Source organism: Schistocerca gregaria, chromosome 3, assembly GCF_023897955.1.
Source record: "Schistocerca gregaria isolate iqSchGreg1 chromosome 3, iqSchGreg1.2, whole genome shotgun sequence".
NCBI classification, from domain to species: Eukaryota; Metazoa; Arthropoda; class Insecta; order Orthoptera; family Acrididae; genus Schistocerca; species Schistocerca gregaria.
The window spans coordinates 395100378-395114403 of record NC_064922.1 but is presented as its reverse complement, the minus strand read 5'-3'; the positions used below and the strand labels follow the sequence as shown (position 1 = coordinate 395114403).

The window sequence follows — 14026 nt, the reverse complement described above, 5'->3', positions numbered from 1 at the left end:
TGACCAGAAGTCTTGTTCCTCCTGCCACCGAATTTCACCGATTCCCACTATATCTAACTTTAACGTATCCATTACCCTTTTTAAATTTTCTAACCTACCTACCCGATTAAGAGATCTGACATTCCACGCTCCGATCCGTAGAGCGGCAGTTTTCTTTCTCCTGATAACGACATCCTCTTGAGTAGTCCCCGCCCGGAGATCCGAATGGGGGATTATTTGACCTCCGGAATATTTTATTCAAGAGGACGCCGTCATCATTTAATCATACAGTAAAGCTGCATGCCCTCGGGAAAAATTACGACCGTAGTTTCCCCTTGCTTTCAGCCGTTCGCAGTACCAGCACAGCAAGGCTGTTTTGGTTATTTTTACAAAGCCAGATCAGTCAATCATCCAGACTGTTGCCCAACAACTACTGAAAAGGCTGCTGCCTCTCTTCAGGAACCACACGTTTGTCTGGCCTCTCAACAGATACCCCTCCATTGTGGTTGCACCTGCGGTACGGCTATCTGTATCGCTGAGGCACGCAAGCCTCCCCACCAAAGGCAAGGTCCATGGTTCTTAGAGGGCCTATCGTGTGAAGCAATATTATAATTTTTCCTGGCAGTTTATTATTTATTTCATTACAATTTTTGAAAGTGTTATGATTGTGTGCTAAGTGATACTTAGCAAAAAGGCCACATATACAACATACTAACGCAGAATAATTGTTTTCTGTGTCACACTTCTAAGTAGTTTCCCTTTCATTAGTGTGACAAAACACGCTGGCAAAGCTACTGAAAAGTTTTAAGTGCAGACGTTTTGTTTAAAACTATCTTTGAAGTTTTTTAGTGTCTACTGAAAAGCTTCACTTTTGTTAGATATGTCTTTTCTGCATAATGTACTTCAAATCTTACCCCAGCACTGAAAACATAAGGGAATCCGGGTTAAAAATATAATAATGTAAAATGTAATAAATTCACATTCTGAGACGTCTTTAGCGGATTGCTTCTACAAATATAGTAACTCAAATTAGTTTATCTGCTTGCGGCAGTTTGTGAAGTGTGCGATGGGCATAACTTTTTTTTTTCACGTAATGCGCCTCAGTAGCCATGAGGACTCCACAGCAGAAAGTGTTCCGTGTGTTTTCTCTCGCGAAGCTGAAGTCAATTACTGTGGTTTTTGCGTAAGTATGGACTGCGATCCCTCGGGAAACTGGGAGTTTGCGTTCGATATCGGGCCCTACGCAGTTTCAGACGCCACTGTTGAATTTATCGGTAGCCCTAGTACCTCAATCTGACAAAAAAAGCAGGCAGTTACAGTTACCTCCTTGGACAGTACACTACGTGGTGCACAAAAAGCTGTATCTACGGGCGAAGATACTGCAGCTGCGTCACAAAATCAAGCCCTGCGACAGTTCGCGACAGAAGCATTTGCAGAGACCATTCAGACAGACAGGCATTCCTCGACTTCGTTTATTTCTCATCTTCGTCTATCTCACACTTCCGGCACAGTAAACATGCGCAATTGACACACACGGGGAACTCAACCACCCAACGAAGTGTTTGAGTGCGATCGTGAATGTGAAGTATGGATTTTGAAGAGCGGGATTATAGGCCCTTACTTCTTCTCGGAGCGTACTGTTAATGCGACAGCGTACGTAGACAAGCTGGAGGTGTAAACCGTGCGACAACTCCCTCGTGATGTGATCTTTCAACGAGATGGCGCACCATACCATTTTGTTAGCACTGTGAGGAATTTCCTGGATCATGAGTTCCCAGATCCGTGGACTGGGAAATGTAGTTCATCGATTGCTTGGCCCATTAGAAGTCCAGACATTACACCATTTGATATTTTATGGGAGTTTATCAAGAATATAGAGTACTAGACATCAGTTCGTGGTCTACTAGATATGCGCTATCGCATTCGTGCAGCTATCGCAGATGTTATGCTTGATACGCTGCAAAACGCTTGAAGAGAAGTGGAATACAGATTAGATGTCTATCGCGCCACTAAAGGTGCGCATATAGAGGTGTACTAAGTGTGGGGAAAAAAAATGAGTCACCACTCATGTAGAAACATACCGTCAATAAACGTCTCAATTACTTCTCAAGTTATTACATATTATATTATTATATGTTTAACCTGGACACCCTGTATTTAAGCGATAGCGCCTCCCTCTCCGGTCTATCATTGAAACTGCAAGCAGGAGACTTCCACAAAAGTTTGGAATTCACTCCCCAGTTACTTCAATCAACCTTGCACGAGAAAGTCTTACTGTGTTCTTCACGCATGGCAGTGTTATTCGGACGACCACGTCCCACCGCTACGCCTGCTGGACGGCTGGTCTTTTCCCAGGCCTGTTCTCGCTCACAGTTGTATCCGTGCCGCCCCCAGTCCTGTCGCCTCGCTAGGCAGACCTCCGCCAGCTCAGGTATCTCGTCGAAGTCTCTACGTCCAATACTGTTTTCTGTCCGTGGAAAATCCTTTGCGTACTAATCCCGGCTGCAAAATGACAGGCTACCTTGGTATTGCTAATAATAGTGTTCCAGAATTGGTATACGCGTTCCCATTTTCTGCAAAGTTTTGTAGCACCATCGTGGGGCCACGCCGTAGTAATCCTCTTGCATAGGTGCTCTCAAAAATCAAATGGCTCTGAGCCCTATGGGACTTAACTTCTGAGGTCATCAGTCCCCTAGAACTTAGAACTACTTAAACCTAACTAACCTAAGGACATCACACACATCCATGCCCGAGGCAGGATTCGAACCTGCGACCGTAGCGGTCGCGCGGTTCCATACTGTAGCACCTAGAACCGCTCGCCACCGCGGCCGGACTAGGTCCTCTCGACCGTGTGTTTTCAGCAGTGGTAGTTCTGCCGCTAATGTATTACCAAGGCAACTTCTTACAGCGTTTCACCGTTACAGACTGTTTAAGCAGCTATACGATGCCGGTGGAAACATCGGCTACTCGTGAAGCCCACATTATTTGCGAATTCCTGGAGACATTCTCGCAACAGGAACCAAGAGCAGAAAATGCCCATTCTGCTTATTGCCCAATTTTCATATAACATTCCTCTATAAATTCCACAGGAGCCAATTACATCTCACAGACACGAAAAATAGGCATCACACATTATTGACCTAAAAAATCAAACATGGTCAAAAGTAATATTAGAGGGAGTTATTTTTTTTTTCCACGAGCAGTGTACCACTTTCGGCTCATTCAGCACTCACATTCCTTATTCTTTTATTCTTCCTATCTTCTGAAGAACTAAAACCTTTCCCCTCCATTTAAGTTAAATTATTTTAAAAAGCAGTAAACTGCCTAAAACTGTGTAGAGGAGAGGAACAAAAAGTGGGACCCTTGTCCCACGGGGACTGGAGCTCCGCAGACTGCGCCGTCCAGCCGCGACTCAAGACTCGTCCTCTCAGCTCTGCTTCCGCCAGGTCAGAGAGCCATCGAATCTTCTGCATAAACTTGGCGGATCCTGCAATAAACCCGTTCGGAAACCTGGTATTTCAGGTAACCAAATCGCTAACCATGTGGTTGGAACATTTAGATCATCCCGTGACAAACAACATAGTTCCAAAATAAAACAAAAACTCACGTCTGTAAAAGTTCCGTGTCCGAACGAATTTACTCTGACTGGATTGGATGAGGCCTTGAAACAAACTAAACATGGTAAAGCACCTGGTCTGAATGATATACACCCGGAATTTCTGATAAACATGTGTAACGGTAAAAAAAATGGCTGGTCCGCTTCTTCTCCAACATCCTAGATAGTGGATCACTCTCCAACGAGCTAAAGAGAACAAAAATAGTAGCAATTTTGAAATCAGAAAAAACCAGCTGACCACCCAAGTTTCAGAGCAATTTCCGTTTTCAGCTGTACTCATAAACTCTTGGAGAAGCTCATTTATTACAGAATTAGCGGCTTCATTCTGGAACGTATCCTAGCTGAAAAAAGCGGGTTTCAGGCCATAGAGAAGTTGCTGCGACCAGCTACTGGCCCTAACAACTTTCAAAGACGCTGGTTTCGAAGAAAACTTGAGGACATCTGTCGCGTTCGTAGACCTAACCGCGGCATATGACACAGTCTGGAAAGAGGGGATGATATACCAATTAAAAACTGTAACTCTCATCAACATCATGATAAACAATAGATGTTTCAGTGTTTACTTGGGAGAAAATGTGAGCAAGGAGAGGAAATTAAGTAAGGGTCTTCCACAGGGCTCCGTCTTAGCCCCTCTATTATTCAACCAATGGATCTCCGATCTCCCCAATAACAGGTCAACAAAATTCTTCGGAAGATATCGCTCTTTCATGTAGAACCAAGGATCTTGGACGAGCGGAGACAATTCTCACTGAAGATCTAGCCATTATGAGCTCCTATTTTAAAAGGGGCGACTTAAACCCAGTACAAGTAAAAGCGAAGTATGAACATTCCAACTGACAAACAAACAAGCTAACGGAGAGCTCAGAGTGAAACTTAAGTAAACAATCTTTGCCATAACAAGGACCCTAAGTACGTTGGTGTCGCCCTTGACCGCACCCTTTCATATAGAAAACTTCTTGAAAATAGGCCTCAACGGTAAAAACTCGTAATAATATTATTCAAAAATTGTGTGGATTGACATGGGGAGCTTCGGAAGATATCTTGCGCACGTCATCCATTGCACTGGTCTTCTTATCAGCCGAGTATTGTGCCCCGGTGTGGCTAAACAGCTGCCACACCAACTTGATCAACGTCCAGTTGGTTAATAACTGGGGCGATCCGACCAACACCGATTAATTGTTTCCACTCCTGAGCTACATCCATTCACCTGCAATTCGCAGAAATGAATCCTTGCTTAAGGAATACCACAAGCTACAGGATAATCTGGAAATACGCTTCCAGGAAAACATACCAAGTGTACGACAAAATAGACTCCCTTCAAGAAAATCACCATTACGACAAGCAGAACAGCTAGATGCCAGTAATACCAGGTTGATAGACCTGTGGGTCTAGAGCTGTCAAGTTACTGAAAATCGTGAAGAGCGTAGGTGGTTCTGAAGGTATGACTGTGATACTGCTGGCACAGAACTCGACAGGAAACTACGGGTCAAATTGAACTGGGCAGACTCTCTTTACAAATAGGATGCTAAAGAGTCTCTGGTTTGTGACTGTGGAGCTCTGAGCCAGACAATCAAGCACATTAGAGATGAATGCCCCTTGAATTCCTACCAGGGCGGATAGAGCGACCTCATGAAAGCTGATGCTACGGCCCTTATATGGATTAAGAACCTAGATATTGACATTTAGTTTGTTTTAAATGTAATTTTGTATTTTCATATTCCTGTTAAATACAGTATTCCTAATGTCATATACAACTAATTTTAAACTGCATGTGAGCTATTAGAATAAATAAAATAAATTCTTCCGCCAATACTGCATCTCCTAGGAACAAAGGAAACTGCGGAGACATGGCTTAGCTACTGCCTGGTGCTTCGGAGCGTGCACTGATATGAATCTTCGTGGCAGATTAAAAGTGTTTGTCAGACCGTGAGTCCATCATGGGATTCCTGCCTCTCCAATCTCCTTTCTTCCAGCCACGCTAGTCCCTTAAGGTATGAAGGGAAGTGTCTGTGAAGTTTGGAAGCTAGGAGATGAAGTGTAGGTATGCAGGAAAACTTCTGTGAAATTTGGAAAGTAAGAGATGAGATACTGGTGGAAGTAAAGCTGTGAGGGCTGGTCCTGAGTCGTGCTTAGATAGTTCAATTGGTGGATTACTTGCCCGCAAGGGACGAGGGTCCCATGTTCGAGTCCCGGTCACCCTGTAAGTTTCAAATCAGCGTACACAGCTGCAGAGAGAACATTCATTCTGGAAGTACTAATTAGGTATGGATCTGAGATATACAGTAGATATTTACCAGGTAGCTGTAATTCTGCTGCATTTAAATCTCGTACACCATCTCCTAAGGCTTCAAATAATCATAAAGATCACAATTTTCCACATCAATGCTTCAGTGCTTCATCGCTACGGGAGAGAAATTGCAACTCATCGGCTTAGATAGCCTCGTCAACAGCTAGTTGTTTTCAAATCCCGAGTTTGTAATAGAATTACTTGCAGTGGACGAAATTCTGTTGCAAGTGGCTGGGAGTAACGCAGTTCGAGCGGAGGGGTGCGCGGAAGGCCATGCCGTGTTACGACGAGCCGGCCATCAAGGCGACATGGGAGTTTACCTTCCGCCCACAGCAAGGCTACAACGTGCTTTTCAACACTCCACTGATCAGTGCCACGTAAGTATATGTACAAATAAGCTATCTTTCCAAGTTTTAAATGTAGTAAAAATGTCCTGCAACAGTGAGAAATGGAAGACGTGGCAGTTATATACAGAGGTGACAAAAGTCATGTGATACCGATACGTACGTATATACAGGGTGTCCAGAAAAGGACTCCCTGATTTCTAAATTAAATATCTCGAAAACAAAGATCGATAGAGGAATGCAGTAAACGGTATGTTTATTGTGAAAGCTGTAAGAAGTATATACAGCAGTTTGAAATAATAGTTACAAAAGCTGCTAACAGATGGCGTTGTAATCGCCATACGTAATGCCTAATACAAATAGTGATCCGAAGCCCAGAGCGATCGTTTCCACTACTGAAACGTGAAAGGAGGTTAGCGTACCGAAGGAAGAGATTAAAAACCATGTACTTCATTGAACAACGCGTTTTCCTGGTGCTAGAGTACCTCAGGTTAGAAGAGAGTCCTAGGGCAACAAGGCGAAGTTCTCAAGCAAGACTTAATGTTCCAAAAGGACCCGATGCGAAAAACAATCTTACGCTCTTCGCAAAATTTCAACTGTTAGGCAGCGTAACTGATGATCTAGTGGGGCATGTTGGCCGCAAGCAAACCGCAGTTACGCCTGAAAATATCGCCACAGTTTCTGGAGTTATTCAGCGAAATCCAATGTCATCCGTCCGTAGAATTGCATCTGAGACTGGTTTGAAGCGTTCCAGCACGCAGAAAATACTGAGAAAGAGCCTACACATGTTTCCATTCAAAATTCAAACGCACCAGGCTATACCTGTACGAGCAGTGCAACAAAGGGTTGCCTTTGCTATTCAGATGCTCACAATGATTGATAGTGAGGGATTTGATGTTGGGTGCATTTGGTTTACAGATGAAGCACACATCCACCTGAATGGATACGTGAATAATTAGAACTGGCGATTTTGGAGTTCCGAAAAGCCATATTGGTGTGAAGCGTAACCCCTGTATTCTCCTAAAGTTACTGTGTGGCCTGCAGTATGCACAGAGGCATTATTGGCCCTTTTTTCATTCGAGAAACGGTCAGTGGTGCACGTTACGTTGCAATTTTGGAACAATTTGTCGCCACACAGCAAGCGTTAGAGGATCGACCAGGTACTGAATGGTTTGTGCAAGATGGAGCCCGACGACATCGAACCGAAGAAGTGTTTCGCTTTCTTGAGGAATACTTCGGGAATCGAGTCATTGCTTTGGAATATCCCAAATTTACTGGTGCAGGCATGGATTGGCCTCCATATTCGCCGGATTTGACTCCCTGTGACTTTTTTTTGTGGGGCACAGTGAAAGACATGGTCTACTCGAAGCATCCCGCCACGCTGGACGAGTTTGAATCGGCGATCTCTGTGGCATGTGTATCCATTTCGGTTGAGACACTACGAAATGTGATGGCAAATTTCATTCTTCGTTTGCGCCACCTCTGTAGTGCCAATGGTGAACATTTTGAAAACATTGTGATGTGATTGTTCGCAAAGATTGTTTTCATACGATTATTTCACTTATGTATGCTGATATGAACTGTACATCGTACAGCGCCATCTGTTAGCAGCTTTTGTAACTATTATTCCAAACTGATGTATAAACTTCTTACCGCTTTCACAATAAACATACCGTTTACTGCATTCCTCTATCGATCTTTGTTTTCGAGATATTTAATTTTGAAATCAGGGAGTCCTTTTCTGGACGCCCTGTAAATGGCATGGTATCGCGTGCACAAGGTGTAAAAGGGCAGTGCTTTGCGGGAGCTGTATTTTGTACTCAGGTGATTGACGTGAAAAGGTTTCCAACGTGATTGTTGTCGCACGACGGGAATTAACAGACTTTGAACGCGGATTGATAGTTGGAACTAGACGCATGGGAGTTCGGAAACAGTTAGGGAGTTCAATATTCCGAGATCCACAATGCCAAGGGTGTGCCACGAATACCTCATTTCTAGCATTGGCTCTCACCGCGGATAATGTAGTGGTCGACGGCCGAAACTAAACGACCATGGGAGGGCGGCGTTTGTGGAGAGTTGTTAGTGCTAACAGACAAGTAGCACTGTGTGAAATAATCGCAGAAATCAATGTGGGACGTACGACGAATATATCCGTTAGATCAATGCGGCGAAATTTGGCGTTAATGGGCTATGTGCAGCAATAGACGTTCGACGCGAATGTCTTTGCTAACAGCACATCGCGTGCAGCGCGTCTCCTTGACTCGTGACCATATCGGCTGGGCTCTACAAGACTGGGTGTGAGTGTGGCGCAGACCCCACAAATCCACGGATCCAGGCTGTCGACAAAGCACTATGCAAGCAGATGGTTGCTCCGTAACGGTGTGGGATTTGTTTAATGGAATGCATTGGGCCCTCCGGTCCAAATAAACCTATCATTGACTGAAAGTGCTCATTTTTGAATACTTTGAGACCACTTGCAGCTATTCATTGACTTCATGTTCCCAAACAACGCTAGAAGTTTCATGGATGACATTGCGCCATGTTACCGGGCCACTATTGTTCGCGAATGATTTGAATAACTTTCTGGACAATTAAAGGGTATGCTTTGGCCACCCACCTCGCCGACATAGATCCCATCGAATATTTATCGGACACCATCGAGAGGTCAGTTGGTGCACAAAATCTTGCAGCAGCAACACATTGTCAATTATGGACACCTACAGAAGCAACATGGGTCAATATTTCTGTAGGGGACTTCCAAGATTTGTTGAGTCGATGCCACGTCGAGCTGCTGCACTCCTCCAGGCCAAACGAGGTTCTGACACGACGTTATGAGGTAAACCATGAGTTTTGTCACCTCAGTGCATTCTTAGTTAGCTCTCAACCAGTAACCTCAGATTCTTTAGAGATTCGTAATCCCATTTATGAAAGAGCTTCAAACGATTGTTTGCTGTTATATCTGCACGACAGCGCAGATTTCGACGGTGTGCGCTGAGTGTCTTGATAGAAAACAAACTTGTTCCGCTTACGCAACATGCTGCCTACAACAGTAATGCCAATATTACTGTGGTGATGATGTTCGGTTTGTGGGACGCAACTGCGCGGTCATCAGCGCCCATACATATTCCCAATCTAAACACAGTCCAATCTCGCCACTTTCATGTATGATGATGGAATGATGAGGACAACATAAACACCCAGTCCCCGGGCCAATATTACTCTTCAGCATCAAGCTTTCATACAGTATTCAGTCTAGGGCTTGTTTTTCTGGGGTGTTTATTGTAGGTTTTCCGTGACACACGGTTAGGTTTGCTGAGGGAAGGTTGACCGACGTGCCTCTCGCGTGTGGGTTCACAGAACGTGAGGGAAGAGCGGCACAATGACTTTATGATGAACTCTTCATGCAGCGACGGCAAAAACATCACAGTAGGGATCGAAAAATCCGTCTGCTTAAAATCGGGTATGAAATACGTAACGTTTGTGTTATGCAAATTTACTGTGTGTTGAGCTAATGGTGTGCTTAATCAGTTTTACTGTAATCCAAAAAGCCGGCTGGTGTGGCCGAGCGGTTCTAGGCGCTTCACTCTGGAACCGCGCGACCGCTACGGTCGCAGGTTCGAATCTTGCCTCGGGCATGAATGTGTGTGATGTCCTTAGGTTAGTTAGGTTTAAGTAGTTCTAAGTTCTAGGGGACTGATGACCTCAGATGTTAAGTCCCATAGTGCTCAGAGGCATTTTTGTAATCCAAAAACTTTAAACAACTAAATCTGGCAAACCAGTACACAGTGCTAATAATGTAATCAATCCCTCTGAAATTTGCCCATTATCGTGAGCACCGAATTCTATGGCTCTGTGCAATAAACTGACAAAATTTCCTGTGCAAATAAACAATGAAATAAAGTATCTTTAACTCTAGACTCGCAACGGATGTAATTTATATAAAACTTGACGTAGCCCCCTTTCACCTCTCGTAACGAATTTTGATGAATGATTTCAGTATCTCGAGGTAATACCCATGGCTTCACCGAACTATGTCTCCCTTTTTTCGCCACTTTTTTCCCAAATGAACGCACAATGTAATTGTGGCACCAGCAACTGCATCGCATAATAACAAGTTACTGTTGTCCGGCATCTTGAAATACGCGCGAAAAATATGACTGCAGAGTTATATCCCTTTTTAGCGCCACGTCAAAGATATTTGTCAAAGAAACTAACCAATATTTGATCATATTTCTTCGTCAAAGAAATATAACAACGTAATACCGGCCTAAAAGTATTCCATGAGGCATGTCATTATAATTTATTACTTCTTTACTACTCACTATATTCGCGACACATTTTGCAGACAGAATGCACATATGCCACTGAATTTAGCTGCAACATTGTATCATTTGTATCATTGTACGTCACAGTTTAGGAGGCATGCCGTCATAAACAATCGGATGCGTGAAACACTGCTGCAACATTCATGACTTCGTTGCTACTAACTCCATGCGCAGCACTTTGTGCAGACAGTATTCACATACGCCGCTGAATCTACCTACAAAATTATGTCATTGTACGATGCATAGTTCAGACGCTGCGTGATATGCACAGCTGTAACTGGGGAACGGCGGGTTTCTCTTCTAGTAGCAATGACAGACCGAAAATCGGTTATTTCATAAATCAGTTATTTTGACCTGTTTCAACACTCAGCTTAAACTGGAGACGGAAAAATTCGGTATTACCGAAAACGGTCTGTTTCAGAGATAACCACCATCCCTACAGTTTAGTGTACGTCTTTCGTCTAAGAACTGTTGCCTAACTCCATGTTTTGTATTATTTTGCTTGTTGCATAGTACATGCTTTTTCGCTGTTGTGAAGATATTGCCACTTAAACTGAGGTAATAATCTGAATTAATTGCAATTACTTTATTACTCTGAGACGAGACACCGATGGGCACAGGTAGAAAAACACACTATGTACGGTATTTTACAAAATGTTCGTCTCACTTCTGTTTTCACCCATCTGTTAATAATGACGTCAGGGCAATCTTACGTAGCGAACTTGGGGTAATTTTTGCCAGTTGCTGCACATATTTACTGATTAACGCAAACTCTTCCCCTTGTAGTGACGACGAAGATGGAAGACGCACCCTGACCTTCGAGCAGACGCCGATGATGAGCGCCTTCCTGCTAGCTTGGGTCGTATCCGACTTCGTAGGCGTGCAGTCGCCGCTGGAATCCAACACGACTGTCTGGACGACCAGGGACACGGCGGCACAGGCAGAGTACGCCAGTGTGATGGGGCCACGCACCGTCCGCTCCATGGAGCAGCTGGTCCGTGTTCCGTACAACCACGGCAACCTCACCAAGATGGACCACGTCGGCGTGCCGGACACATTCGTTGCCGCCATGGAGAACTGGGGGCTGATCACTTACAAGTGAGTGGCTGCGACCCTACGATAATCATCTGTTCTGGCCGCCTTCGATTAAACTAACAGAGGAAATTTTATGAGAATTTGCCACTGTACTCAAAGCGTATATTTCGGTGGCTATTTCCAAAGGGCTAGGGCGGTCTGCTGACAAAGATACGCTGTCGGGTTTTGTTACTAACATATGAGGGTGAGTCAAATGAAAACCTTAAATATTATTGTGCCGAAGTGGTAGAAAGCTCTACCACTTTTCAACATAATCTCCCCCACGCTCAATGCAACTCCTCCAGCGCTTACAAAGTGCATAAATTCCCTTAGAAAAAAATCCTTTTGGTAGTCCGCGCAACCACTCATGTATCGCCTGGCGTACCTCTTCATCAAAACGGAAATTCTTTCCTCCCATTGCGTCTTTGGGTGGTCCAAACATATGGAAATCACTTGGGGCAAGGTCTGGTGAGTGTGGTGCATGAGGAAGACGCTCAAAATGCAGGTCTGTGATTGTTGCAACTGTTGAACGGGCAGTGTGGGGCCTTGCATTGTCATGTTGCAGAAGGACACCTGCTGACAGCAATCGACGTCGCATTGATTAGATTGCAGGCCGCAGGTGATATTTTAGGAGATCTGTGTGTGGTGCATTGGTGACAGTGGTCCCTCTAGGCATGTAATGCTCCAAGGTGACGCCTTTTTCGTCCCAAAAGAGAGTCAGCATAACCTTCCGAACTTCTTTGATTTTAGTGATGAGGAATGGCGCCATTCCTTGCTCGCTCTCTTCGTTTCCGGTTGGTGAAGGTGAACCCAGGTTTCGTCCCCAGTAACGATTCTTGCAAGGAAGCCATCACCTTCTCGTTCAAAGCGCCGAAGAACTTCTTCACAAACATCAACACGTTCTCTCATTTCAGGAGTCAGCTGCCGTGGCACCTATCTTGCAGACACTTTGTGAAATTGGAGCACATGAAGCACAATGTGGTGTGCTGACCCATGACTAATCTGCAAACATGCTGCAACGTCATTCACTGTCACTCGGCGGTTTTCCTTCACTATGGCTTCAACTGTTTCAATGTTCTGTGGAGTCCCAACTCGTTATGCCTGACCTGGACGAGGAGCATCCTCCTCTGAAGTCACACCATTTGCGAACTTCCTACTCCATACGTAGACTTGCTGCTGTGACAAACATGCATCTCCGTACTGAACCTTCATTCGTCGATGAATTTCAATAGGTTTCACACCTTCACTACGCAAAAACCGAATAACAGAACGCTGCTGTTCTCTGGTGCAAATCGCAAGTGGGGCGGCCATCTTTATACTGATACTGCGACGGTATGTGTGCATCTGCACTATGCTGCCACCTACACGACATTCTGCACGCTGTTTGTAGCACGCTTACCAACTTACAAGATAAAGGACCGAAATTTCGATTTGTTATTACAAATTCAAGGTTTTCATTTGACTCACCCTCGTACACTGAGGTGACGAAGGTCACGAATAGGTCACGAATGGTGATATGCACATACACAGATGGGGGGAAAATCGCGTACACAAGGTATAAAACGGGAGTATATTGGCAGAGCTATCATTTGTACTTAGATGATTAATATGAAAAGGTTTCCGAAGCGATTGTGGCCGTAAGGCGGGAATTCCCAGACTTTGAACCCGGCATCATAGTTGGAGCTAGACATACGGGACATTCCGCTTCAGTAATCGTTCCGAGATCCACAGTAACAGGAGTGTGCGGAGAATACCAAATTTTAGGCATTTCCTCTCACCACATCAACGCAGTGGCCGACGGCCTTCACTTAACAACCAAGGGCAGCGGCGTTTGCGTAGAGCTGTCAGTGCTAACGCACAACCAGCACTGCGACAAGTAATCGCAAAAATAAATGTGGGACGAACGGCGAACGTAGCCGTTAGAACAGTGCGGCGAAATTTGGCGTTAATGGGCTACAGGCAGCAGACGACCGTCGCGAGTGCCTTTGCTAACAGCACGACAGCGCCTCTCCTGGGTTCGTGACCATTTCGGTTGGACTCTAGAACACTGTAAAACCGTGGCCTGTTCAGATGAGTCCCGATTTCAATTGGTAATAGCTGTTGGTAGGGTTCGACGGTGGCGCAGACCCCCCAAAGTCATGGAGCCAAGTTGTCAACAAGCCACTGTGCAAGTTGGTGGTGGCTACATTAATGGTGTGGACTTACATGGAATGTACTGGGTCCTCTGACCCAGCTGAACCTATCATTGATTCTAAATGGTTCTTAAGTAGTCATGGAGACCATTTGCAACTTTTCGTGGACTTCACGTTCCCAAACGACGAAGGAATTTTTATGGATGAAAAATGAGCCACGTCACCGGGCCACAATTGATTAGTTTGAGGAACATTGTGGACACACCGCG

General features: G+C 44.7%; 1 protein-coding gene across 1 annotated transcript in view; it reads left to right on the top strand.

Moving 5' to 3' along the window:
* The window catches only part of LOC126355386 (aminopeptidase N-like), a 159450-nt gene that overhangs the window by 22046 nt on the left and 123378 nt on the right, over nucleotides 1-14026 (top strand). Inside the window, exon 4 of the mRNA XM_050005680.1 lies at nucleotides 11338-11649. Within this exon, the coding sequence (XP_049861637.1) occupies nucleotides 11338-11649 (312 nt within the window). The remainder of the gene's footprint in view (nucleotides 1-11337; nucleotides 11650-14026) is intronic.